At 43.3% G+C, this 17,618-nt stretch overlaps 1 protein-coding gene across 1 annotated transcript in view; it reads right to left on the bottom strand.

Moving 5' to 3' along the window:
- Positions 1–17,618, bottom strand: part of LOC144106701 (glycine receptor subunit alpha-2-like) — a 77,272-nt gene that overhangs the window by 10,938 nt on the left and 48,716 nt on the right. Inside the window, exons 2-6 of the mRNA XM_077639542.1 lie at positions 10,308–10,467; positions 9,191–9,276; positions 7,910–7,977; positions 2,269–2,495; positions 1,191–1,273 (exon numbers count right to left, since the gene is read on the bottom strand). Of these exons, the coding sequence (XP_077495668.1) occupies positions 1,191–1,273; positions 2,269–2,495; positions 7,910–7,942 (343 nt within the window). The 5' untranslated portion in view covers positions 7,943–7,977; positions 9,191–9,276; positions 10,308–10,467. The remainder of the gene's footprint in view (positions 1–1,190; positions 1,274–2,268; positions 2,496–7,909; positions 7,978–9,190; positions 9,277–10,307; positions 10,468–17,618) is intronic.

The raw sequence follows: 17,618 nt of genomic DNA, 5'->3' as shown, positions 1-17,618 counted from the left end.
CGGACTTTTATCATCCACATCGCCTGCGTGAGCACATATTTCAAAACAACATAGGACCGCGAGGGATGTGATGTGCGAGATGACAAGGTGCATCCGCTTCTCGCAATATGTGGACGCTCTACGACAGAGAAACTTAAAATATTTCGCTTCATCCCATTTCTTTGCCTCCAAATGTAATTCCTTTGTCCTAAATATAGATTGAAGGTGACCCTGCAAAAGACTGAAGATCAGGACAGACACATATACACACATGCGCACACACAAGCACGCAGGAACGCCTCCCACACAGCCACGCACGCGCACACGCACACGCGCACACACACACACCCACACATCCACACACATATACCAATTCATGCTATACTGTGTCGAAGCTAATCTTGGATTTTCTCAAGGCTCAACATAATTGATGGAACATTAAAAACTAATTGCTCCTGCCTCTGGAAGATAGTCGAGGAGAGCCTTGTTGGTTCTAGTATAATCATAACTAAGGCGAAAAAGACTGAAATACCAGCTATATATCAAAAGGCTTTTAGGTTAAAACAATCTGTTTTTTTTATTTCATTTTCTATAATTCCGTCGAAGTGCAAAGGCGACAACAGTGCTAACCTGCCTCCTGCTTTTATGCATCGATATGTGCCGGGCGTTTTTCGCACATTTCGCTACGCAGTGATTGAGAAAATGCATACACAGCTTCTTATATCCGGAGGCAAAAAGAGTGCTCCAGAAACATCACTATCAAAACGGAAAGACGTAGTTTTTTCCACCATTCAGTCATTACAGTTAAAAAAATGTAAGGCGAGTTATAAACAAGGCAGCACACTTAACTTCAAATAACTTGCAAAGGGTCGTTGTATTATTGAATGGTCTTCTATGGCTAACTGCCAGAACACTTAAAAGGTACGAAACAAAAGATGAACACATCAACCATTGGGGTCAAAGATGCAAGAAAATATGTTTTGCTAATACGTTTTCAGTATATTTGGATGATTAGAGAATATAGCAATTCTTACATGGTGCATATTCGATGATTACCTCAGCAAATCTTGCAACTTCAACTTCAATTCATCGAAACATCCTGAATGCGAGGAAACTAAACAGCTTCTAAGAGGGCTTTGTAATTTTTACAAGCATTAGATAGAGAAAGAAATTAACATAATAAATTCAATTAGTGGCAAACCATTACTTACAGCTCTCCATCTGCATAGAACAAATCTGGGTGTCATGAGGATAAGATGCGAAGTTCATTGCACACGACAGTGTCAAGGTGAGCCTGCGGTAAAAATAGGGCCCAATTACGCTCAGCGAATGCAAAAAGTGCCTTCCAAGAAAGTTCTAATTTGGCTAGTTTCTAATGGGTTCCTCGTGGCGCGTTATTTATAACTGAACAATTTGCTCCGATATCGTGAGGTGTGATATTAGGCACCTCACGATGTTGGCAAGTCTTTACATTTCTCAAGTTCGCTTTTCTCCTCTGCTAGTTCTTGCAAAGAAAAAAGTGGCACTTAAAATCCTTTTTCTGATACAATATGGAATGGTTATAACTTCGAAGCGCTGCGGCTTTGGTCCTGAACAGTTTCAGCTCCAGTTTCTAAGCCGCCCGAAACTGCCTGCTGCTGAGCCTGATTGAACCGCCTATTGCAAGGTGACCACACAGGTGTTAGGCGCTGTCATGTGCCCTGATATACACTTGAAGCGCAGACATGCGAGAAGTAAATGATGGTGGGCTTAAGTGCACTGATTTTTTTCGTTAAAGCAATAATTTAAATTTTCAATCATGACGTTTAAATTTATTTTAGGTGTCTGTTTCCTTTTCCAATTTGCAAATATTGTTCAACTTAACGCCATGAAAATTGCGTCTTAAAACTTAATAACTACAACGTTAATCTTTATAGCGCCGGTAATCATTCCTGTTAACACCTCCATGCGGCAGGAAAAAGACTTTTTGTCTAGAAAGGTTTGCATTTTCTGCTTACAAAACAAAAAAATAGCAAAACTTGCACTCATACATAAAAGTTGTCGATCATATTTGGAACAGCGCCAGGACGCAACACAGTAAGGAGACACCACTGTGTCCCGTCCAGCGCTCGCGGTGATATTCAGATATTTTGAACTTTAATTTTTTTTTCTCACAAGGACAAATTGCGAAAAAAGGTTCGAAAAGTATTAAATTACATCAATTTTCGCAACAGACGGAAATGCGCTTTCACACTTTTTGCAGCAGCTGGTCGTCTATCTAGTCTCGGACGAAGAATAGCAATTGCTCACTTCACCATGTAGAGGATGGTCTTGTCTCTGTACAGCCATATGTAGTGGTTGGGCACTGTCATTGTCTGAAAGGTGACCTGCTTGGCATTCTTAAACACGCAGTCCGGCCTCCACACACGCTCCAGCCAGTCTGTCTGTAGAACTCGGTAGTCTGCCGTCATGTTCTCCGGCAGGCGAAGTCGGTGGTCTTTCCATGACTGCGAGAAAAAGATGTCCGCAGCGTATGTCTGCGGCACGGAGGAAGAATAAATCATGAGTGAGCGGCAGGTGCCAGTCTTGAAGCCTAGTCATGAAAATGAAAGACAAACAGAAATATTGACATGACAGCCTGTGGCGCTCTTTATTCGTCAGCGCCGCGTCGCAGCCCACACATGGGGCTTAAAAGTTGGCTTGTTCAATGAGAGAATGGTGAAGATGAAGGACTTCAAAATTGCTTTGATAACAGAGGTAGGCACATGAACTAAGGCTCCCCACTTTTATTGTCCTTCATAGTATACGGCACACAAGGAGGAGCCCTGCTGCTTAGAAAGTATGCGAATTTTTAACGGAGCTTTTAATCATGCAAGTAATCTCATGAAAGAAAAGCCTAGCATTCTTTACGTCGATCTCATATGGTCAAAGAAAAGGATTTCGGCAACAGATAAAAAGCAAGATAGTAAGAAAATAAAAAAAGCCACCGGCAATTCGGAGCGCTTATTATAAAAACATCTTTTCTCTCCCTTCACTCTGCAGGTAACTGTTGAATTTGGTAGCTTGCTAGAAGCTTTCATAGTGAGGTAATCCTGCATTTCGGGGAAAAATTATATCCCTCACGACACCTGCTTTGCCACGCAACGGCTTGGCATTTATTTTCAGGCCTGCTTTTTCGTTGCCGTAAACCACTTCGACTAGCCCGGGTTTTTTTTCAGCTTCAAAAGTGCTGAAATAAACGAAACTAAATGATTTCGGCAGTCACGTTTCACTTCTCGCAGACTCATCTTTGAGTGAATAACCACATTTTTTTTATTCTTTTAACATTCATGGTAGGAAGAGCAGGACTGAAAAGCAAGAAGGATACTACGCTTCGCTCTGCAAAAGGAACCCGTGCGCTCAGATAGGCGAATTAAAAACCTTGAAAAATCTAAAAAAAGCCGCCAGGCTCACGTCGTATTTTACTGGCAGGCAAAAAAAACTCCTTTAGAGGAAAGTGTTGCGACACTTCGTCTTTGCAGTATGTGCGACTCTGGCATGGGCATATGGGTCTGTCATTACAGGGATGCAAAAGACAAGCTTTGAGGTACCGACATTCGCGCTTTTCCATATATTTAGTGCGCAATAATATAAGCGACTTGCAATTTGTACCATTTCTCTTCACGCGGAAAACGAGACGCATTGACGACAGTAAAACATGAAATTTCTGTATTAATAAAGAATAAACCACCCCTAAAGAAGCACACAAGAAAACTGAGAATAAGATAGGAAAAGGCTGGTCCTAACTTCCTGTGTGCGTTTTTTGGCTGGTTTAATATATTTTTTATACAATGCACTAACTAGCCCAGCAAAGTATGTTATAGAATTTTTACTTACTTTCTCATATTCGAATCTCTTTCCATTCAATCCAAGGCGCTTACTCCAACCTAAACGTTTACCGGCTTATACTCCACTCTTGAAACTACACCATCCTCTATGCTGTCTCTGCTCTAGCACAGAAAAATCTAAAAATCATTCCTAGGCTACGAAGACTATCACGCCCATGAGGAAAATTTGTTACCATAAGGCCGCCTTTATTTACTGTCGGTCATCGCGTTTTCTCTGCACACCGTTTAGGTCACTGCTTGTTGCCTGCGTGTGGACATGTCCTGTATTTCATGGCGATATATAAACCGGCATTAGTTTTGCCGCATCAGCCTATCTGTGGACTGCAAGATATGTCCGTACTAAGACCTGTTCACCCGAGTGTATGAAGGCATGTTGGGGCGTGAAGCAGCTACAAGAAGCTACTTAAACCTAAGTAAAGAAGTCATCGCGTAGACCGGATAATAACATTGAACGACCTTCAGCGCAACCACGTTAGCAGTGTAGGACCATATGTAGGACAGCTATGATGTAGAACCCTTCACCTCTGACCTTGACCCGTGACCTTTAGTTGACCTTTGACCTTAAGAACATTCGATGGGGTGGTGTGAAGAAACGGGATGACATCCGATGGGGGTGTCGTAAGACCATGTGATGCAATGTCATAGCCATGTGGTCGTGTGGGTATACAGAGTGTCCAGGCTAACTTTAGCCAAGGGTTAAAAGATATTTGAAGTAGACCAGGGAAAATCACTTACATACACCTACCAACCGGCTTGCGCATCATAGACATTTTTTGTTTTGTAATTATTATTTCGCAATTAAGATAATCTTTCTCAATGCGTATATATTGACTTTAGAGAGCAAATGTGAATAGCAGAGTTGGAGAGCTCCTTAAGAAAATCCCATTCTACTTATTTGCGATAAAGAAGGACTGACGTGTATCTTTTTTCCGAGCTCCAAAGAGGGCCCGCCAAATGCAAAAAAAAAAAATCACGTGCCGCCACGATTGTGCTGCTCTCAATCCTGACTTGAGTTAACGAAATCAGCTTCTGGCAAGGCGCGACGATCCCATTTCTCCGGCAGGCCGATATGTCGACGGTGGTTGCGACGCCAGCGCGAGCCAGTCTCCAAGCGGGTCGCTGCAACTTGCACATATATATATATATATATATATATATATATATATATATATATATATATATATATATATATATATATATATATATATATATATATATATATAATCACTGTACACAACCAATGATAAAAATAACTTAGAATTTATTACCTAACGCACAACAAACGCACTGTTCGTACTTTTTCTAAAAGTGCGTCGTATCTTTTATAACCTATCTATTTACGCCCTCTGTTTTACCATTTTTTCTACCACTAACTCGTCCAAGTTCCCTCGATGTCCTCTTTTTATGTGAACTCCTTTTGTTGACCACAGAAAAGGTACAATACCTCTTAAACTCTTACAAGCGCAACAAAGGCAAATGTTTGATGAGTCGGCGTTAGTAGGTTCATGACTGACGTAAAAAATACAAGTAAACATATAATTACTCCCCTTATGTCCTGCCTGTTTTGGTTACTTTCCCTCTTCCCGCTTAGTGCAGTATATAAGCCTGCCAACTAGGGTCATATTGCGTGAAATTTTACAACTCCGTCACGAACTGAAAGAAATCAACAGTGAATCAGACACTCCGACCCAGTACAGGCTACAGCACAACTACAAAGCAGAAACTTACACAAAAACATATCTCTGGCCTGAATATTCTTGTTTTTTTGGTGAAAACAGCGTAGTTCACTTAGGAAGCTCCTGTACCTTATTAGTGAGCTTCGCTTTTATCGCGCCAGTATTATCGCTGCTATTTCATGAATATTTTAGTACCGTCTATATCGCCATCTTTGCAGCTCGCTCTTCTTCGAAGACCTCGGCGTACTCATTAAGGTCAAGCATATTTTTTTCTTTCTTTCGCCTCTTCTGGCCCTGTAGCCTCTCCGAGCAGCATGGACCCGCCTAATTAGGCGTGTTGGCTCTACCAGGCAAGAAATGCTCCCACTGTGCCCAAAGAGACCGGTGAGAGATACGGAAACGCGGAATATATTCCGCTTTCCCTATTTTTGCGCTTGCCGTGATTCTTGCGTTTTCTTGACACCGCTGTGTCTGTAGCGCTATGACGCAGTGATTCAAGGATAATCAGATGTCGAGTTACAGTAGCAAACAAAGAAAAATTAAAAGTAAGTTTGTCGCTGCAGCAGGACCGTAGCAAAGTTGGAGAGAGATCCCACAATGAAGAGATTATGTCTATAGTCGCATACAGCAGATCAACAATGCTGCAACTGCTTTTCAAGAAGCCCATCAGGAAGGTAATATTGCCAACCGACTGTCATTTTACTGGGGTTAACCGCATTGCATCCACTAGAGATGCCACTTTACTATATGCAGTGGCATCAACATCAACATGATTAAAATTATTAGACTCCTTTGGCTAGAGAGCCTTCATTGAGAGGGATTTGTCTACGCGTTCTCGAAACTTATCCGGCTATAGCAATGCATATAGATTGCGTCCCTTCAGGAAACAATCTTCATATATAAATGAAAACCTATCCCACAACATATCTCATCATAACGCGCACCCCACTCTAATAGACTCTGTTATCCATCTCCATATAGAGCTGTAATTTTGTGCCCTGATGGCTTAGTTTTTTTTAACTTAATTGTTGCTTTACTGATCCTTTAGTGCTAGCTACTTATGAAACTACGCACCGCAAACAGAGCTCTTGCATTTATGCGCCAAAAAATGCTTAGTTGGATTGGCGGACAAATTAACAGCGAGTGACTGACGTCCCATTCATCCCGAGAATATGCACCGAATAGTCAGCAATGAAGAGGTAAATGAGTCTGCGACAAAACCCAAGTGAGGAGGAAAGACACCATTCTGGGGCATGAAGTTGACAAGCAGAAATATTATAGTTTTTTTTTCCTTCCGTACAGGAAAATCGCTTACATTTCACTCGATTCCAGAAGCAATGCACATCAGAGACAGTGAATAGCCTTACATAGACCCACACTTTTTTGATGTGCGCCTCGGCAACTGTTATTCGCTTGGGCTTCGTATAGCTAGTAGGCCAAATAAGATCAAGAAAGATGGCAGAGAGGCAGTGATCGATGTATCTGGGAGGCGAAGAAGGAGACTCCAGTTAAGTGCGGAGAGAGCGTGTTTTTCGCCCCCTTCCGTGTCCTTCGCCCCATCTTTGTGCTAGAGAAATCGATTCAGGTACTGTCCTCTGAACACGGGACTGCACTAACGCCATATCCTCCCCGATAGGAAAAAGCGGAATGGACTATAGGGCGACGCACGTTCCGTGGAGGCGGGAGAAATTCCAAGCGTGCGCATGAATCTCGTCGGCAACGATTAATTCCCATGAAGCTGATGATGACACTACAGACTCTCTATTTCTATGTTTTCTCTATTGAAGATTCTATACGTGCTTTTAGAGTCCACGCTCCTAAGCAAAGTAGCTGGAATGTGTTAATTTGAAATAATTCGCAATGTGCACTCTGAAAATACCCATCTCAAGTCCAATGACAAACAAGTAAAAAAAGTTTCGACTCAGTGACTCTACAACGGTATCTAGTGCTGTCTAGAAAACGCATGGGGTTGCCTACAGCGAAGGATATGACTTGGACAGTCAGTGACTTAAAGGAGAAAGATACAGTGGTTACCATTCAGAAAACACATCGTAAAACTGTACCGCCCTTAGTCAGCAATCTAAGGCAAACCGAGATTTTACTGCAGACATTAAAGGCTTTCATTTCGGGCTGGCACTGTGCTGCCAACCAGGACATAAAATTTTTAGCGCCCTTGTATTTACAGGCTAACCAATTTTGTGAACTTGCTATGTTTTCGGGTTTTTCGCATGGCAGGTTCGAACTCAATCCTGCCGTGCAATACAAGCATGCCCAGACTGCCATGTTAGGCTTTTTCCTGTTGTGCGTGTGAAAATAAGAGCAGGGTATGTGTACAAAAAAATTGAACCGCATGCCAGCCCCTAGTTTGTGACGAACACGCAAGCTCACCATTGATTCTTCGTCAATGGAATCCAAGCTCATGACGGTCACATGAAAAAGCACCACCGTAGGACGACCTGCAGAATAAAATGAAAAATAAAGGTTAAGCGTTTGACTCCTGCCGCATTGCAGCGTGTAGCGTTTCAGCGCACGTTTTCCGGCGTCCAAAGTTGTGAACACTCTTTTTAGAAATGTAGAGCGCATAAATTGTCTGGTTTTCTTGATTGTTATTAAACGGTTTGGCTGAAAAATTATCTTCGCCTGTCCTGTTTCAATCATTAAGCAGACAAGGGCAAGGAAACGAGGGCCTGTTATGACCTACTTATCAAGGACGCCAACAGACACCCAAGCCATGGCAAGCAGAGTACAACGCTGGTTTTTTAGTTTTTAGTTTCTGGTCTTGATCAACGCCGAATTAGTAGACTAATTGTTTTATAGCTGAACGATAATTCATTAGACAGCAGAACGAAAAATAACTACATCCCGCCAGCGCAATCTGAACCCACGACCTCTGTGTGTCGCCTATGGTGCTCTGTCTAATAAGCGGCCGCTGTCCAATCATCTTTTCTGGGCAGTATTAATATTCCGAAAAACCTAACCTTGGAAGTGTTCACCAGCGCCACTCTCGTCCACAGCGGCAGCCATAGATCGTCCTGTACTACCGTGAGAGTCACGTGGAGCCTCATCGAACGACGATGGCGGAAACTTTGCGAGAACCGCCTTACACTGCCTATGGCATCAACACTGCCAGAACAGAACCCTTGCTAAGGCCCTGCATACCCTTGTATGCTCAGAAGCATAACGAAGTTCCCGGCTTTCTGGTGAACTTTCGCCCACGTTTAGAACCATCACACAATACTTCACCACAAAACGTCTGCTGCTAAAACTTTCCTTAACGCCTGCACATTGGCCTACGAAACTGGCCTACATTGGTCTACACATAGCGACCTAAAAAAATGGCCCAGCACTTTGGTTGGCAATTTGGTTGGCCAGCGAGGAACTAAAGAAAGCTGCACATGTCTCTTCTTCTGTTTCCTTAACGCCTGCTCAAATGGATGAGAATGGGTAATTGCCTGCTGGAATAAATGCTTTTATATTTCAATACGCAAGAACAAGAGCACCCAATAGAAACGCTATTAACTTCTGTAAGATTTTCAAAAAGCGCACCTGTGGCGCTTTAGCTATTTTGGATTAGCAGAAATAGTAGCATCACTAGTACTGCAATGCCTCAATTATATCCTGGGCATGGCTTTAGCATGCAATCAGTGTTCCTGGCGCGCTAACACGTACCTTCCTTTTTGGGCGGAGAAGACTTATCGTACTGGGCGGGGTCGTCAGGCAGGATGTCCTGAAGTGTCAGGTTACACCAGCAGCTCCTGTCGCATTTTTGGAGATCAAGTTAGTTAATGCTAAGACACGTGTACAAACTCAAACAAGCATATAACTGCCATCAGATGCCGCCATTTCTAGAAATATCATAGATATAAAGTACGTAAAAAGGCTTCAGTATAAATATTAGTGCACACTCTAGTTGAATACACTTAACAATTTCAAGAAATAAGCAAGGAGAGGTCAATCGATTTTTTTTATTCTCGCTCTTGGCGAGAGGCTCGCCGTCAGTTTGGGCCATGCACTAAATTTAGACTAAAACACTAGAGCGAGACGACGGGCTAGTTGTAACTGCATTTTGAAAACAAAGCGCTAGGCACGGGACAAAGTGTGGCACAAAAAGTACGAGACACACAAGAGAGGCTAATACAGCCTGTTGAACAAGGAAGAAAATATAATTTCCTTCTCATTGGGCTCTCTTCAGAACTAGTGTTTGTCTCGCATATTTTCTGTAACTCTTTCGCCTCTGTCTAGAGTTGTATTTTTGCAATTAGGTATACAGTCTGAAAAAATGATTGATATCTTCTAAAGAAAACTAGAATGTAGATCAGAAATGCAATAAACGGAAGCAAGTATTTTTGCGTAGGCGCACAAAAGCAACCTGAATTTTAAACGTATAGCATGACCAGCACCGGAGACGCACGTGTTCATTGAGCTGTATTGAGGCAGCCATTGCGAGAAGAGTAGCCAATGTGACATTATAATCCTAAGGATTCATAAGAATGTTACTGCATAAGCTGCTTTGAAATTCTGCGGCTTCGATAGTACGCTTTTTTTCTTGCTTCCTACCTTCACCTTTGAGCGTAGAGTACACCATGTTTTCCGAGAAGCAACTAGCAAAAGCGTATATTGAAAAACTACAGCATTTATTAGAAGCTCAGCCCTGAAGCTTCAAAGTAACTGGCGAAGTGGGAACATGAAATGAAGCCCATAGCATCTGCGCTCCATCTTTAACTCATCGATGTTTTTATTAAATTTTTGGCTCAAGCTTTGCATGGACGATACGGCCATAACTCACCGTATACAGACCGCCAATCCCAGGAGGAGGACTCCCACTGCATTTCGCCACAAAGATGGGTCCAGGGTTGCTTGGCAGTCGCTGCTGAAATTTGCTGCGCCGACTGCACTACGTGGTTGCCTCAAGGATCTCCGCAGCCTCCAGCACAAGGCGTTTCCATCTGCGCCAGAAACACAAGCCACAACATTTTGCTTTGTGCGGGTCACCTGAAAGAATACAAGGTAGTCCTGGAAGGCGGAATTATTCATACTCGAAAAAAAGAAGATAAGTGGGAATTTTGGGAACCTTTCGCGCAGGGGCCAGAAGTTTTTCTACTTTTGCAATGAATCAAAAGTTATGGGCATGCGCTTGCTCTCACCTTTTTACTTTTGTGCGGATTCGAGGTTCGCTGTCTTGCAGGTCACGTTTTATTAATATACTGTGTGAGGCGATCAATGGGGTTTTGCCTACGCCGTCAAATAGGATGGCAAACGAGCCTTTCGGTAACTACTTGTTCGTTTATTACATATATGGCCTCCTTTGTTTTTCCTGTATGGTGTTTCGCAAGAGAATATTAATATGAATTATTAACAAGAAAAAAACTTACACCTGACAATGACTACCCCTGAAGCAAACATCACAGCTGTACTTATCAAAACTGATGTTCTGAATTCTCCAGCCATGTATTCTGTTAACTGCTTCTTTCTTTCTGAAAATTTAATGGCCTTACTAATGACAATGAAACGCAATCTGTGACAAAAAATATTGCTTGCCTGCCAGACGAGAAGTTCATCTAAAAAAACTACATTCTGGCATCACTGCGCCACCATTTCTCTGCTGAGGTTGTTTTGGGTCGTAAAATTGAATTTTCTGCTAAAGCGTTGTGCATATTGCTCCCCTGGGCCAAAAAGTTGGGACCCAACTTCAGGTGCTCACTGCTCCTACAGAGCAAAGCCAACACACACATGCACACCAGAGATGAATGAATGTAACACACAACGAACACACAGGCGTTACACACACCGGAGAAGATGGAGCGTTGTCAAGTTTCAGCAATGTGACACTCAACGAGCCGCGTTCGCCTTCAATTTTTTTTTTGTTTTTTTTACGTGGGCGTTTATTTACGTTCGTGGTTTAATCACATGTGTGTGCATACGCTTGGCGCCCCGCAAAAGCGCGCCTTCTAGAACGCCTTCTAGAGCATGCTATTCATATTGACATGCGCCAGCACTCGTGTGTGTCTGTTCTCTTCTGTTCAGTTGCTTTTTGCGTTGTGCTGCTACGCAAAGTCACCAACTCCCCCATCAAGGTACCTTAATTCAATAGATACTGTAAGCTCCTCTTTGCGTATATTCAATGTACCATAGACATTCTGTATCCTGAGTACCTCTGTATTGACCTCGCAAGTTTAACTCCTAGTTCTGAGTTGCGGTCGTCGTAGCGGATAAAGGCCGGAAGAATAAAATTAGGTGCAAGCCTCAGCTCAAGAGGTAAAATGATGGCTGCCAAGCATATTTTCTCGTCGTCTTTTTACATTGGCGCCGGAGAAATCCCTTGGCCCATGCCTCGTAAAACATTTAGTAATCATGGTGTTCTTGTGCTCAGATTTTTATAGCTGCGGTGCAGCCGAATATGTCTTCCTATGCGTGCGACATTCTACGTTCGCATGACAGGTGACCGGAGCAGAACGGCCTAAAGCCTGACTGCCAGTGAAATGAACGCATAGCGAACACAGCAACGAAAAAAAAATGTATTTCCAGTTGGCTGTTTATCTTCTGCGCCACAGTCCGCAAACACGCAAGTCTGGGATGTTTTCCTCTAGCAGCGTTCCCCAAGGGATCCCCCTGTCACATCTAGCAGGCATCCACTTTTTCAGAGGGTACGCTAGGGGGTGAAGTGTCTGCCTAGAAGCCATGACGCTAACGCATGCCGGAAGTCTGAGCAAGAGAGACACGGCAGGCGTCACGCAAATGCCGAGAGAAACAATTCTCCAGCCCCGGTAGAGCGCACCAAGGGGCAGTTCTTCCACTACTGGTCTTGACACTCAAGACTAGATATATGCGCGATGAGGCATCATGGGGGATGGAAAGCAGATGCGACGGAGAGTGAGTGCGTCTGAGTTAGTTCGACTAAGTGCGCCGTTCTATTACCCATTCACGCCTACAAACAAACACATTCTGCAGTCCGGCTATGTGGAGCTTCATATACCCTCAGCAATTCTCAGAAAAATATAAAGGACGCAAAGCTAGGGCCACGCTCGACCATATAATATGGAAGTGCCCTCGGACTCTCCCTGGAGCACAATCAATAAAGTCTAAGGACCAATGGGAGACGTACCTACTCATCTCTGACCCGGAGACTCAAGCAAAGATAATCCAACTGGCCGAAGACGCTGCCAGAGCCTACGGTTTCCTGGCTGCCGTCTAAAGCAAGGGTGTTAGCCCCAAAGTCTGGGAATAAATTTACTGATAATGATGTTGATCAGGCATACAGAAGTCGCAGGTGTAGCAAAAATAAAGATATATATTGGGGACTGGCAGGACCCTCTTTTCGGGAACACGGTCAGAGTTGAAAGATGAGAGGAAAGGCGACGAATGCAGAGAAACCCACTTAAAACTGGGAACAGCTAGAACAGAGACATGTAGGAGGCTGATACTAAGCTAATGTCTATGTGCGCGTTTCCGCATTGTAATGAAAGTTTGATATACTCGATGCACATGAAATCCGCTATCAAATGAGGATTCCTTTCATTAGATTACATTCCGTTCCTGCCATTCGCTGCTACAAGTGACCAGTGTCGGCGATAGCTGCGCTTTCACCAAAGACGATGACGAAGATTCTTTTAATATTAAGGAGAGCCACTGACACCAATTTATTTCTGGTCCAAATAGGGTGACATTGTATTCCTTAAAGATCTGTCAACAATCGTCCTTGATTCTGTTCGAAGCTCTTGCACTCGACGCTGCCTTGTTATGAACGTTCCCCTAGGTAATGGATAAAGTTAAACCAAAAACTACTTACATGTTTTTCACTCCTTGATTACGCAAATACTTCTGCCGCTAAAATATTAGTCCACTAACAGCGAATTGTGAGAGTTCTTCAGAAGTTCAGATTTGTCTCACATCTACTTCAGTAATAGAGCGTTAAAGGTGCACCCGGCAATGTAAGTGCTCACTCAACCATGGCGTAGCCTGGGAAAACTCTTTGTCAGATGTGGTGAGCCTGTAAAATTGAGGAGTGGCGTTGAATATTTAAAAATTATTACAATATACGTGTATTTGTCGCCGCGCGCTTTTAACTTTTGAAGCAATCATTAAATTTAGTGTCCTGTAATCTACAACTCGGGTATATTAAAGACAACCATATTTTATCCCCTGAACTCAAGCCTTAATTTCATGAAAGCAAATAGTCCTTTAGTCCAAAAAGGCAACTGAACCAATTAAAACACACAACAATATAGTCCTAGAAAAAGTTTCAATACAAACTAAAAGTCATTGCTGCACACGTAGACTTTATGCGCAACTGCTTTCAAACATATCCAGTGCACGTCTCGATGGATCAGCAGCAACGGCATTCGCCGGCTGAACTCGTAGTCACAGCTTCTAGGCATAGAGTTTCCCATGCACTAATCTGAAAGAAAACCCTGCGACGGGACACTACATTCGCTCAAGCAAGATTGGGAAGTGCACACTTCGTGTATGGCTTGCTTAGTATTGGGGCCAACATGGATTAAATCATAAAAAAATGGTTTCACTAGGCACGAAGCTCTGACTAGTGAGCTTAGAATTTCCTCATGAGCAGAACATTAAACATTCATTGTTCTCTAATTAATAAATAATTTAGAGCATCATAGCTAAAATAATTTTGGCCGAACACAGTAGAGGTCTTCGCCGCGCAGGTTTGGTTCCGCGACAAAATACGCTTTTTTGACGCAAACCGAGACAAGTAAAATACGAAATCCCGTCTTTCCGGCGTTGACGTGATGGATCAAGTGGCGCTAAAAAAGTCGCATAGGCGGCGGTGCCTGTTTCCCATTAAAGAAATGTCTAGAACCTCTAAGGTTAAGGTCGTGAGTGGCACCAGCATTTGAATACAGTCAAAGTACAATAACGGTAGGTATTTTAGAGATTGGTAGTCATTAAAAAATCCCCTCGGTCGAATAAATCCACAATCGTTAACTACAAGTTTCTACATAACCAAAAGCTCTGTTAAGGCAATAAGGTGATTGCACGGGCTAGTTGGTGCTCAATAAAGAATTGGAGCGCAACAAAGTAAAGAAAAAGATTATTTTGGTGTGTTGTGCTGCAATTCTTCATCATCTGTTAAGGCATCTTAAAATGCACTTATCTATTATATATACGAGGAAGCTAGCAGGCATAGTTCCGGGACTGCAGCAGTCGGAGAGAAACAATGCTAGACATACTCGCAAAAGGCTCAGTGACCCCGCTGCATAAATATAATTCCCATTCACTGTCCTCAAAAGCTCCTGAATTCGACGGCGACAAACTACCGTGCAGAAATAGGAAGGATAAAAGAGCCCACAGTTGCATAATGGAGGAAACGCTGTCCAGCAGATACACGAATGTTCAACAGCCGGTGACCGGAAGGGCTAGAGATGCTGAAAGATCCTGTGGATTGGCGGCACTGGAGTCGAGACAATCAATTTTTCTACCAATCAAAATGTTTTCATTTCACCTGCCTTTTTCCTCTTCTATTGCTTTTTCATCTTGTTCACCTTCCTAGTCTTTTAACAAATTTATTAACGTAGACTACTTCCCCATCTTCACTACTGTGTTTGCAGTCTGTGCTTTCCGTTCCCTTATGGTGAAAACATTCCATGAGATGGCAAGCCTTCATCGTTATCCAGAGGAGCACAGACATCAATTGTTACCCAAGATAGGTGCGCAATGTTGGAGCAAAAGTGTTTGCGAGGAGTTTGGACAAAAATGTGGAAATCATTTGTGGCTCAAGCCCCAGAATTAAGTACTCTAGAAAATCTCTTCCTTCTGAAGTCAACAACCATCTTGAAGCAAGTCCGGAAAACACCCGCTTATTTGTCTCAAACGTCTAGTACCAGTGCTGCAGCGCCATCTGAGTTTTGGGCGGAAATTGCGTGATATCTTTCTTGACAGACGAAGATTCGATGTATTTGAGCAGCATCCAGGACGCTAATTACTGGCGCGGCGCTCACCACGTACCGAGAGCAGGTGCCCTCAATCAATTGTGCTCACGCATTGTATAGTGAACGAGAGAGGCAGTGCGCGTTGTAATTATGCACTCCTTCCAGTTGGAGCCGTGCTAATTATCCTAGGCAGCGCGCAAGAAAACTACGGCTTGAAGATGCTGAACTTGCATTACAATTCCATTGCGATTAGCCGTAAAAGTATGACGGCTACATCAGTACGAATATGACAATATAATATGCTCTTATCAAATCTTATGTAAGAATTTGACAATACGCCGAACATATACGTACACTGTTATACGTGCGAACATATTAGCTGAGTCTCGCGTAGATCGGTGGTGGTATAGCTCTAGCTTAGCGAACGCTGACGGGTTTCTTGAAGTTAGGCATGGGACTACTTACACCAGAGGTGCACTTCACTGAAGATTTATGGTTAACAAACAGTGATCATCGCATTTCTTCCGCAAGATGTTACACAGACATGCGTGTCCGCGTTTTTTCGCGCATTCAGAATGCCTTATTGAGCAGGTGGAGCCGAATGTTTGTAATGCATTCCCACCTATTCCTCGATTGCCTAAGTAATAAAGGTCCCTAGATTCCTATTCCGGATATTTATACACCAATGAAAAGTATTTTGTAAGGATAAATCCCTGGATCTACTTCGACGAACGCAGTGGAAACCGTATTATTCGTCTTTTATCACTGTTTTTCACAGCACCGTGAAGAAAACGAGGTGTCAAACAGCTTTACAAGCATTTTTACATCCGGTATGTATTTTTTTTTACACTCACTTTACAAATCCCAGATTGATAGCGCGGGATTTCAGAGTTTGGAATACATGGGAGAGGCACGGCTCGATATTTCAAATTGCCGCTTTGTGTAGGCAGGGCACCAGTGGTACACCGCACGCAAGGTCATGCTTAATATGCAAAGGTTTATTCTGAAATCGCATGTTTAAAATGATTTGATTCCTCAATATTACACTTATTACAGCAAATTCACGGTTTTGCGAACACGTGAAGGAAATCCAACGTGAAGCAGTTAAGCAAAACTTACTTAGAAGTAATTTTCTCTAAGACATTGATGCGCTTCATTAAAAGAATATGCTAGGTGTGAAGCACATCTTTATAATGTGGCGCTGGGAGGTAATTATAAATCTTGAGTCTACGACAACTTCCCATTAAATTCAATGCCCTGAATTTTCCTCTCGTTTTTTTTGCCTTTTTCTATAATTTGTTGTCATTGAGTATTTGCAGCTGCTAATGCAAGCGCACAGGCTCCAATATATAATCGTAAACCAGTCGAAATCGAAGCGCCTTTGTGTGGTGGCTAAGAGCAAAAGATGCACGGATAAAATCTGTTATCTTCATATCATTAAGATATTACCACCATAAAGTGCAGTGTACACGCTCAGTGTTGGAATAGTACAGTCGGCATCACTTTAATGACACTTACTGAACAAATTTTGAGGGGGCGCTGCGTTCGCCGTGGTGAGCAGACGTGCTCATATCGGCTCCGTCGTTAATGCCCGCTTTGGCAGTGCTGATTAGTTTGGATTACGAAGATTTTATTACCACTGTGTTCGTGAAGGTATCCGCTATCATCCGATACCCGACTTTCCATCCAAGGTGCATTTTTCATCGATTCATCGGACTTTTCCTGGTTCACCGCCAAGAGGAGACGCTAGGCCGAATCGAACCCAGGGTTCGCTAGGCCTAGCCAGCTGTTCTTCTGCCACAACATGGAGGGTTCCGCCGCCGCTTTGACGCACGGTTCCCAGGTTTCCCAAATGTGCGTGCAAGTAGAAGGCGAAGAAATTACGCCCGAGGAATTCCGACGCTCGCCCGGATGGCTGCACATCGGCGGGCACACGAGCCGAACACGCCTGCAAGGAACGCAGGGTGAGTCGACTTCTCGTGCCGATACTCCGAGCTCTCGACAGAAGCCTAAATTCAACAAGAACGTTAGGAGCGCAGTTATTCGGGCGGCTCGCATGCCCGCCATGCCTGTAGAAGAAATTAAGATCGTCGTGCGGCCCCGCGATGGGCTCGATATTTTCAAGGCAGGAGCTGCATGCGTGGCTAATGCCATCATGGCGGCAGCGGGAATTGAGACGGCAGACCGAGCTGAGGATATGGCGTGTCTAA

This window comes from Amblyomma americanum, chromosome 10, assembly GCF_052857255.1.
Source record: "Amblyomma americanum isolate KBUSLIRL-KWMA chromosome 10, ASM5285725v1, whole genome shotgun sequence".
In the NCBI taxonomy this organism is placed as follows: Eukaryota; Metazoa; Arthropoda; class Arachnida; order Ixodida; family Ixodidae; genus Amblyomma; species Amblyomma americanum.
This window is presented reverse-complemented; position numbering and strand designations above follow the sequence as displayed.